An 11,139-nucleotide genomic window follows, 5' to 3' on the forward strand; every position below is an offset into this window, starting at 1 on the left:
TAGTACAGTTTAAGATCTGGTATAGTGATGATACCTGTTCACTCTTCCTACTAAGGATTGCTTTAGCTATTCTGGGTCTCTTATTTTACCAGATGAATTTCATGATTGCTCTTTCTGTTTCTATGAGGAATTCCATTGAGATTTTTATTGAAATTGGAGGGGCAGGGGATTAGCAAGGATGGTGGAATGTGATAGACATCATTATCCAAAGTACATGTATGAAGACACTAATTGGTGTCATCATACTTTATATATAACCAGAGATATGAAAAATTGTGCTTTATATGTGTAATAAGAATTGTAATGCATCCTGCTGTCATTTATTTTTTTTAAAAAATCAATTTAAAAAGCCTGAATAAATAATGATTAAATGGGTTGCAACAGTTTGTCTTTTTATTACTATTTTTTTAGTCTTTGGTTAAGAATGACTACAAATTCTATAAATTTATAGAATTTTAAAATCTATAAAATTCTACAAATCTATAACGTAAATAGAAATCCATTTTAAAAATCAACACCAACTGTACAATATCAAAAGTATTGTCATACTTATTTACCTATAATAGGACTAACTGCTACAGAAATTTTGAAAGAAAAACAAAGTTAAAAAAATAAGATTCAAAAATATGAAGTCTGAGCTTTTGATCTTTGCTAAAGATTTGCCTGGAAGGTCAAGAGATTACTTTCTGGGGTGGACTTGGAAAGCAGAAACAAGTGTCTTTTATGTTATGACCCACTTTCAAAAGAAAACTTCATTTCTCTTAAGATCAAATTCTAGTAAAGATTAGAGCTGATTAGGGTTTATTTGCTTAGCTGTGCAATTTTAAACTCCTCACTGCTGTCCTCACCTCATTTGTGAAGTCATTTCATTCCAAATAAGTTATGAGAACTCGCTCTGTGCCAGGGATCGGGCACACGAAAACAACAGGCTCGGTGTTTCCCTTCAAGGAGGTCACAGGTGGGTGTAGGGATGGGACATAAGAAAGGCACAGAGAGTTGAGCAGGTGGTGCTCTGGGAAGGGGCTGGATACCATGCTGAGAAGCCTGAAGACAGTTGAGAAGCATGGCAGATTCTGAGTAGAGGGAGTAGGCATGCAAGGTCTGAGATGTTGGAGCCTGCCTAGCAAGCTCATATACTAAAGGGAAATTCTACTTTAGTGGAAACCATTGTGAAAAAAAAAGTCATGTTAAGATATGTGAAGAATCTCTGTTTTCCTTGATTCATTTTATCTAGTGTCACCCTCTTGCTGAGTTATAACAATTTTCTACCTAGCCCTATGTGAGAATTTCATTATCTTTAATAGCAAAAAGAGGAAAAATATTCTTCTCCATCTATCAAACTTGAAAATATATGCTTTTATCATCCATTTTCTTCTTCTAGGAAAAGTTAAAGTCTAGGAGAGATTGTGAAATGCCTTATATGGTCTATAGAAAAAAAATTAAAGAAGTTTAATGTTACCTTATTGGTCTATTCTGCCCATTTTAAATATAATGGCAGTCTGCCCTTCTCAAGTCTATTCAATTACCTTGCTTCGTTTTTCTTTTTTTACTTCTCTCTCTCACACATAAACACACACATCCCTCACACATTCCTCACATATATGCGCGCGTGCACACACAAGTACATGTATTAGTCCTTCTCAAGTACAATACATGCCTCATGAGAGCGGGACTTTGCTGTGCTCTCTGCTATATTCCCAGGGCTCACAACAAAGCTGTTGATGTTTTAGCATCCACTGCTGCCTGAAGTGGAGTAGCACATGCATGGGGTCCAGGACATCCTGGAAATCCCAGGATCTAGGTACCTCTCCTGCTAGAGGTGACTAGACTACAAAAGCTGGGCAGCCAAAAGAATGCCTAATTTATTAAAGATGTGTGGGGGAAATGATTAGAACATATTAAAAACACAGAACTTCAACATATAATACAATGGCTCCAGGCAGCTCTGTGTTGATCTGATCATATCATGAATGTGTCCCAAAAGGGTTTTAATTGAACTGGCAACCAGTTACTTAGTTGGTCAATTCTTTTCTTCTTTCCTTTCTCTCCAATAACCTCAAGTCATGCACATTTATGACACATTGGAAATCCAAGTGTTACAGGGAAAGCCAAATTTTACTCCAGGTCTCTCCCCACAAAAACCACTTTTTTTTCTCCCTTTCTCACTCACATATGAAAACTCCCATACTGAGAATCTTAAGGTGAGTTGAGAGTTTCTGGGGGCTTCCACAGGAGGTATGTTTTCACCAGGCCCATGATTCACAAATCCACATCTCCTCTGAGGTGACTCTGTGGGTTGCAAGGTTCCCATAATTTCCCATGCTATGGGGTGGGTCCAAGGAATCACCAGGTAAAGCATGTGTAGTGAGGTCCTCTACCGTCTGACAGTCACGCCAAATGTATAATATCCAGGAATGTTTTGAAGAAACTGTGAGTCCATACAAGTGAGAACAAATCTCATCTGTTCTGTTCACTAGCTAGATGACACTGAACAAGTCACTTATCTCTTCTTTACTTCAATGTCCTCATTTCTAAAACCGGGATTGTAATTTGGCTTTCACAGTGTTATCATAAAGATTAAACTGAGATGTTAAATCATTTACATCAATGTATGGTATAGGATGAGAGCTGTCCAAATGTTTGTTAAATTGTATGAGCATTTCACTTTCTTTTCACTGTATGTAGAAGTCATACCTACATGATATTTTTAGGATACAATTGGAAAAGTTACATTTTTAAAGATTAGCAATTAGGTCATCTACATAAGGAATTTAGGATTTAATTGTTCAGTTTAATACAATCCAATATGAATTAGTATAACTTTTTCTATGGTTTATTTTCAATATGTTTTAATCAATATATGGTTTATAGCCAGTATTTCATGTGTAATTGGATGATACCAAGGGCCTCACAGTCTTTTGCTAACAGAACCCTTTAAATGAGTAGATCCGAGTTGCAACAGGGACTAAAGCTTTGAAGACAACAAGGATTGAGAAAGTACACACAAAATCGATTATAAAGTTGTTAGTTTATTGGATAAATAAACAAAAAAAGACTATTTTCTTGTGTCAGTTTGTAAAGGCCAGATTTGAGCATGTCATAACTGACACAGTTTTAGTATAAGTTAATTACTTATGGGTCAAACCAGCAAAAAGGACATCATTGCAATGTGTGTAGATGCTGTATAACAGGCACTTTCAAGGAGGAGACTATGGGCAACTTGGCTTAATAAGTACAAACAAGAGAAAGACTGCATCAAAGGCAAACAGTATGCTGGGTCGCCTCTTTAAAGTTTAAAGAAACTTAGATCAAAACAGTAGCCTCTAGTGTTCCAGAAAAAACGGGGGAGGTTCAAGAGCAAAGTGAGGAATTTAACACCAAACTATTTATACCTGGATATTTCAAATTTAACCCAGTGGAAGCAGAAAAGACTCTAAACTGTTAAAGAATAAAGATCAGATGATCTCAAATGCTATATTTTCTACCAGAAAGTTTCATTTAAAAAGAAGTACAGGAAATTTGGAAAGGCATATAGTGTATGGTATCACAATATTTCTCAGATCTCATAAAAAAACCTATTTGGAATGAAAACTAATTTCAAATTTGTCTTTTTAATTGCCTATATAAATTAGATCTTATTAGGAAAAAAAATCTCTTTCTTTTCTGAGATATCCCTCCACTTCTCTTGATATATTATAATACTTACCTTGTTTTCAGTCTATTATCAAGGTATGATTAGCTTGGTAGGAAAATATATTCATGAGTAAATATTATAATATCTTTAAAACTTTAACATTCATTTTTTAAGAATTATCAGTTGATAGAATTATTCTGAAAACTTTTTTTTTAACCCAGTTAGTGTTTTTAGGGTTCTATTAACAATTCTACCACCTGAAAATATCATATACTTTTTATAATTCTTGAAAAAACAGAGGTTATAGGAATTGATTCCACAAAATATCACAGCAAAATTGACATTAAGGTCCTCTTTTCCCCTTATGTTTTTGCTAAATGTAGAAATACCTTAATTAATTTTTGAAGAAGATTCTGCTATTTTTCTATTAAAATATAACATAACCAGATTCTTAAGTTTATCTGTTTATTTCAAAAAGAAGAGACTGAGAGAAAGTCAATGAAACCCTGTCTTGGAATGAATAGGGAATCAATACGAGATTCAATTGAGACAAAACTTACTTATTTGTTGTTTCATTCCTCAATAAATGTGCATTGGGTACATTTACATGATTGGCATTTATTAAAGGAAGACAACAAAGCACCTTTCCTCATAAACTGTATTCTAGTTTCAGGATTAGGAGGAGCAGAGAAGGACAGTAAGCAAAGCAATACATAGTACCCGGCGGTGCAAAGGGCCAGGAAAGGAAAAGAAAGAGGCAGAGTAGGATTGACAGGGAGGAATGGATAGCCCTTTTTGATACAGTGATATCTGAATGGACTGGGACAAAATGAGGAAGAAGGATCAGCAATGTATTTCAGAGAAGACCGTTCCAGGGATAGGGATGAGGACATTCAAGATTGGAGGCAGATCTTGCTTGGTGCATTTAGGGCACAGAAAGGACCCGTGCTGCTGGAACAAAGAGAGGACAGGGAAAGGAAATGAGGCCAGACAGTCATCAGGAATTAGTTCATGTGAGATTCTGAATGTCGTGAAAAGGCTTGGCCTTCAATCTGAGAGATGAAAAGCCACAGAGAGTTCTATGTGGGGGGATGACAGGATCCATGGTGCATCTTTTAAAAGTAGGTCTGGGTGCACTGTGGAGCAGGAAAGATGGCTTTCAAGAGTTTAAGCAAAAGATGGCCCACTCTGGTATGGGCCAGAGTGCTGGCAAAAGAGGTCATAAAAGGACTGAGAGAGAGAGAGAAGAATTGGGATACCACCAGAATATTAGCTTGAACTACTGGGAGACAGATTTGCCATTAACTGAGTTGATAAGAAGTGTGAAAAGAGCAAGATTGATGAATAAAATTGAGTGTTTGACTTTGAGTAAGTTAGCGTGCATTTTGTCTTTGGAACCACAATGGAGATGTTGAATAGGCAGTCTACTGAACTCTCTGAGATCAATGAATAGTCAGGACTGGAGGGAGGTTCTGGGAGGTGTCAGCACAGAAATCATATTTAAACCCAAGACTCAGTACAGAAAGAGAAGAGCAATTTCAAAGACTGAGTTCTCGACATGCTTACTTTTGGAGTTTGGAAGATGAAGAAGAAACAACATCAGAGATGAAAAGGAACCAAAACCAAGAGATTACAGGTCCAGGAAGCAAAGAGTAGAAGTGTTTCCAAGAAGGGTAAGGTCCATGGTGCCAAGTCCCTGACAGACAAGAGGTCAAACAAGATGAAGACTATGAATTGGCCATCAGATTTGGTGGGGAAGTGATGTGATCTGAACAGAGTGGGACTGCAGAGGTAATCAAGAAAGCCTGGCTGCTGCAGAGAGGTGAAGAGAAGGGCTGGAGAAAGTAAGTATGGACTTACAGCAACAGGAGAATGAGAAATAGAGGACAATGCCAATGAGACGGGAGGAGCATCCTTAAAACTGAAACTTTAGCAAGGTGTACTTGCAGTGAGTCCACTGGGGTAGAGCAATTTAAATTTGTCTTGGAAAGTAGATTTATTCATGTTATGTTTTCTTCTTCTTCATATGCTTGCATACCAAAAAGATGTTACCTATGCATACTATTTAAAGACAAATATTTTTAAATAGATTCCAAACAGAACTTTAACAGAAAAGTAAATGGTTGAAACTGTGTTTCTGTCTTTTCTTGTTCCACTCTCTTCCATGGCTCTTCCTTTTAAGCTTGTGAACATTCTTATGGTCCTAAATTTCATTGAAAAAAAAATACAAGCTTTGAGATAAATGACAATGCGTTTCTCCTCCAGTAGTGTTTAAATTTGCCGGAATATTTTTGGATAAAACGTCATGAGAAGTTTGTTTCAAAATAATTTAGTTAGGGTAAGGGGGTGAACTGGGAGGAGATGTGAGTTACTTTTAAGTTAATAGTGAAGCTGGCTGATGGGTGGTTCCTTATACCATTCTCTCTGCATCAGTCTGTGTTTGAAAATGTCCATAACACAGTGTTAAAAACTAAAAGAAACAGAGGGTCAATACTATGTTAACACAAAGGGATTTATGAAGTGGTAAAATTTGAGATGATCTGGCAGTAGGTTAAGAAGATATTTTGGTTACATAACATTTTTTTTTTGCATTTTCAAATAATATGAGATGTTTATTTTCATACACAGGGAAAGAGTAAATGACTTTTAATAGATCCCAAATTTTTTCAGTTGCCATAAGATATAATTAATTTGTATAATTTATATGCAAGTAACTCACAAGACTAGATTTCACCTTTTAAATAAAGCCTTGGTTCTCTTAAATATCAGGTCACTGTATAAAAGCATGAAGAATTCCGAGAAGACTTCATGCTGTGAGATGTGTTTTGAGGGAGATTAATGCTAATCCAGTTGATAGTGATTTAAAAGGCTAAACACTTGATAGTTGACAATATAGGAGATGAAATTTCATTGTAATAATAAGTATCACATTTTTTAAAAAATGTGATTTTTGAAATCTGTCACTGTTATTGCTACATAAGCTTTTAATAATGCTGTTACTTCCACATTTGCTTATTTTAAAATAAGCAAATGTGGAAGTAACAGCATCATTACAATAACTCTTCAAATATTAATCAATAGGTATTTTTTATGTTTTCCAGTTACTCATTAACCACTTCATGGTATCACTGTTATTAATACTATATTGCTGATAATTTCCACGAGGGAAACATTTTTTTAAATGCAATAATTTTCTGCATCAGAAACCTTTAAGTTTTACTTATAAACCCTCCACTCACTATACATTCAGCATTAAAAATCAACTATGTATTTGAGACCTAGAAATTCTACTTCAAAAATCACATACAAAGTTATGTTGTTCTTGTGCAGTTTATGGTTTCTTTAGTATGATTTTATTGCCCTCAACATTTTCTTGGTGTAAACTACTGAGCATGGGAATAAGATTTCCTTTGTAACTGACACCTAAATTTCTATCCTGCTTTAAGCATCTAATTTGCACTGTAAAGACATATAATTTGAGACTTGTAGCTATATCACGAAAGTACAACAGTTTACGCTGATCTCTAATTTTCTGTGTTGTATTGGCTATAATTTAAATTTTTTTGCATGTTTTCAACTGCCATTCAAATCAGTATACATCAGAAACCTTTGTATATTGACAGAGACAGGGGAAAGGATGCCTTATTCTGATTTCAGGTAAGCATTCCCTTTTCAAGTCAGCAGGTGCAAGGGGGACCCATTCATAACATTGGCTTTAAATCAGTTTTGGTCACTGGATGGAAATGCAATGCTATTATAAAAGAACTTGACTAATCTTTACAAGCACATCAAATTTTTAAAGATTACTATTATTAGAAAATTCTAGAGGCGAGTAGGACTTTTTCCTTTGACTATTTATTAGGAATAAAATATACTCTGTTGGTTATTTTCCTAGTGTAGATATGTGTATTTTACTAAAAGTAGAAAAAATCTCTGTTACTTATTGATACAGGTTGGAATTATACACAGTGGAAAATCTGCTGCAACAAATACCTGTTCCAAAGATAACTGATAATAAATGTTACCTTTTCCTTTGGGTTAAGTTTCATTTAATTTGAAATCAATATGTAAGCCAAAAAAGTAACCACAAGATAAAAATTTCAGATAACTGGGTAAATCTTCCTGGAAGAAATGTTAGACAACTACACATGTAACAATTAAATGAAGTTATCTGAATATTTTCACTATAAACTCTTATTTATAAGGTTATGATGATTATTTTAATTAGCTTCAGGCAGAAACTTTGCATGTCATTTCAAGGCACAGAAATAAATTTTAGTCTACAAAACAATTAGACAATTATTAATTAAATACTCCTTGAGCTAAAGAAGTTAGAGTAAGGTTCTTATAGAACTTAAGGACTTGGTGACAAAACAGAGAAAAGTGAAAAGAAAACTTTAAAGTATGGAAATAGTCATTACATTTGTGAAAACAAATGTTGACCAGTATGAGAATCCAATAAGAATTCATCCTAAGTGGACTATTATCATTACTTATCTTGTTTTATGGTTTATTAACAATACAATGCTTCAATCTTATATTGGATTTTTATTACATAAATCAAAAGCCCCCCAACCCCTTCTCATATGATATTTGACTTGGATTTTCCTTTATGGAAGGCAGGTATTCTTATTCCTATTTTACACATGACTACCAAAAAAAAAAAAAGGTTTATGAAGGACTAAGCTTTCCAATTTAAGGTAACTCTTGATTTTAACATCCTAAAACATAGAGCAAGGTGTTTCTACTTCCAGCCTAACCAGGATTGGAGCTCACCATGCTGCCTGAAGGGTGGCTTGCCTGGACTAAAAGTCAATCCTTGGTCCAGGGTTCTCACTGCTTCTCAGTCAGAGAGTGAGCTCAGTGAAGGATCAATTAGCTTCAAAAGTATTTTTGTTGTTGTTGAAGAAAAAGTTGAAAGGATGGTGGCTTAAAGCACGAACATTCCTCAAGAGTATTCAATTTACTCAGAATGAACCTTATGATACAAGAAACTTGTGTGTTGCTGCTGTCTCCTTTCACGGACTAAAAAAATAAAAAAAATAAAAATAAAGGAAGACTATCTCCTATAACAACCAGTTTATCCACAGCTCTGCCTCAAATGGAAGTGAAAGGTTGGTGGACCCAAATACTAGAGAGATGTGGAGCACATTATATACCGATCATGTCCTCAAGGATGTACTCCAATTCCTAAATGCAACCCTCTCCACACCCTCCCTTCGGAACTTCCATTCAGGCGCTGCTTTCTTAGCACCCTGGAGCAATACACAGTATAGTTAGCTATTGCTGTCACTCCGGGCGGAAATGCTTGACACCTGGTTTCTCTGAGGCCGCCTGCGGTAGAGGACGCTGACACACACACACACACACACACACACACACACACACACACACCTTTCTTGTGTTCCCAGGGCAGACATAGACTGACATCCCCTACTTACCTGGCCAGGATGCTCAGGCCAGGAAACTCTTGGTGCCAGCCCAAGACTCGGTGCAAAGAGAAGAAAACAGAACAAAACAACTTACCACTTTGTCCCAGTCCAAGAACAAGTGAAAATACCCAGGCCGCCCGAAGAAATGAGGCAGCACCTCGCCGGCAGTTTTGCAGGCAGACAAATGCAGCGATAAAAAAAGCCAGGGCCGAGCCGCACATAATGCAAAGCAGCCCTACCCGCGCCTGCCGCCAGGCTCCTTCCCTGTAGCGCGCTCTGGCCTCCCGGGCGCACCTCGGGTCCAAAAGACTGGGAATCTCTAAGACCTTTCTCTCTGGCCGGGCAGACGGATCTCGCGGCTCCGAGCAAGCTGTGCAGGTACGTGGGCCCGAGCACTGCTCTGCATCTCAGGGCTCCCGCGGCCCTCCCAGATCCACTCGGCCAGCCCTGGAGTCTCCACGAAAAGCACCTCCTCCGACGGCCGATGGCCAGCGGCGGCGACGCGATCGAGGGCTCCAAAGCCCGCTCCGGGACAAAGAAAAGAGCTTTTGTTTCTCTCCAGCCGATGGGGCTCTGCTGCATAAATCAGCTTAGCCAAGAGCCAAACACAATCAAACCCAAACAAAGCCCGAGGCTGGGGGGAATCACCCTAATGTATATTCACTGGGTGATGCCGCGTTTGTGGGAGGGGACGCCAGAAGGCCGAAGGGGAAAAATGTCGATGGCGCATCAATTTGCGCGAGCTTCTTCCACAGGTGGGCAGGGAGGCCAACTCCACTTTGTAGCAGCTTTGCAGCCTCCCCAGCGGAGCAGCGGGCGAGGTCCAGGCAAAAGCGTTCTGACTGGTGAAGGTTGAGGCTCTGGGTGCCAGAGGCTGGGGAGGCGGCCCCGGGAGCGCTCTAGAAGTGCCTGTAGACGCCCCCAAACACAGAGCAAGGCATTTCTGCTTCCAGCCTAGCCAGGACTGGAGCTCACGGCGCTAGCGCAGGAGGGGAGGTTCCGCGGGGGTGCGAGAGCCCAGCCTCGCTGGGCGGGGGCTTAGTGCCCTTGTCCTTTTGGCTCCAGAGTTTGGCTCAGGCGTCTCACTGCCCAGACCCCTGGCAGCTGCCGTGCTCTGGGGTGCGCGCAGCGAGGATGCAGTGGAGGAGGTTGGGGTTGAAGAGGATTTGGGTGGTCCTTTCCTGGTCCCCCACCCCACCCCCGAGGGGGTCCCAACCTGCTGTTAGCTGGGCGCGCTCCGGCCGGGAGTTGCTAGGAAACCGCCCCACGCTATAGTGCGCCTTGCCGGGTTGCCCGTAGGGGCGGCTGCGCTCGGGCAGCGGCAGCAGCAACAGCTCGGAGTAGCGTGGGCGGGACATTGGTGAGGCATGAAGTCACCGCGGCCCACACTCGCTCTTTGTTTTGCTCACTCCAGCTCTTTTTCTTCCCCTTGGATCGGATAGTTGCCATTCCCACCGTTCACAAGAATTCCTGGTGCGTAGCCGCGCAACAGGAATAGCACACCGCTTTCCCTTTCCCTCTTCCCTGGAATCCTGCACCCCCAAAGCTCGCCCAGGGGGTGTGGTGGGAGACTTGCTCAGCACGAGTGGCAGCTGTGAGCAAACCGCGAACTCTCACCCCTGCACTGCGCGCTCTTTGTTCAGAGATACTCACTGCCCAGCAGCTGCTGCATACAAAGTGGAGTCTAGGGGCCTCTCCCCGCCTCCAGTGCTCTGCTCTGCGAGTGTGCACTGCCCACTTTGCTTGCATAGTTAGGAGCTCGCCCTCTGTCCCATCCCGAGGCAGTCCCGGGTCTCCCCAGCCTTTCGAGAGTTGGACGATTCCGCAGGGGCTGTTCCGGGAGCTACTTGCCGAGATTTCTCGCTACTCTTTTACGCAGAGCCTAGCCCTTGAGTTGGACAGCCTTGCTTTTCCCCAGGGTCTGTTTGTGGCTCCGGGCTTTTGCTGGTTACAGTGGGTCTTTTGACCTTAATCGCCACCTTCCCAGTAAACGGAACAAAGAAGTTACACAAGGCAGCAAAGGAGCAAGAGAGAAGCTAAGGAGACAAGGTGGGAGGGGATTGACTGCTTGCA

General features: G+C 40.1%; 1 protein-coding gene across 2 annotated transcripts in view; it reads right to left on the minus strand.

Annotated features, from left to right (window-relative positions):
• The window catches only part of ITGB8 (integrin subunit beta 8), an 86,851-nt gene extending 76,147 nt beyond the window's left edge, over nucleotides 1–10,704 (minus strand). For both annotated transcript variants that reach the window (XM_081283764.1, XM_081283763.1), the window contains exon 1: nucleotides 9,161–10,704. In XM_081283764.1, the coding sequence (XP_081139890.1) occupies nucleotides 9,161–9,287 (127 nt within the window). In that variant the 5' untranslated portion in view covers nucleotides 9,288–10,704. The remainder of the gene's footprint in view (nucleotides 1–9,160) is intronic.
• Nucleotides 10,705–11,139: the final 435 nt, after the last annotated feature.

This window comes from Spermophilus citellus (genome assembly GCF_964194105.1).
Source record: "Spermophilus citellus genome assembly, chromosome: 3".
NCBI lineage: Eukaryota > Metazoa > Chordata > Mammalia > Rodentia > Sciuridae > Spermophilus > Spermophilus citellus.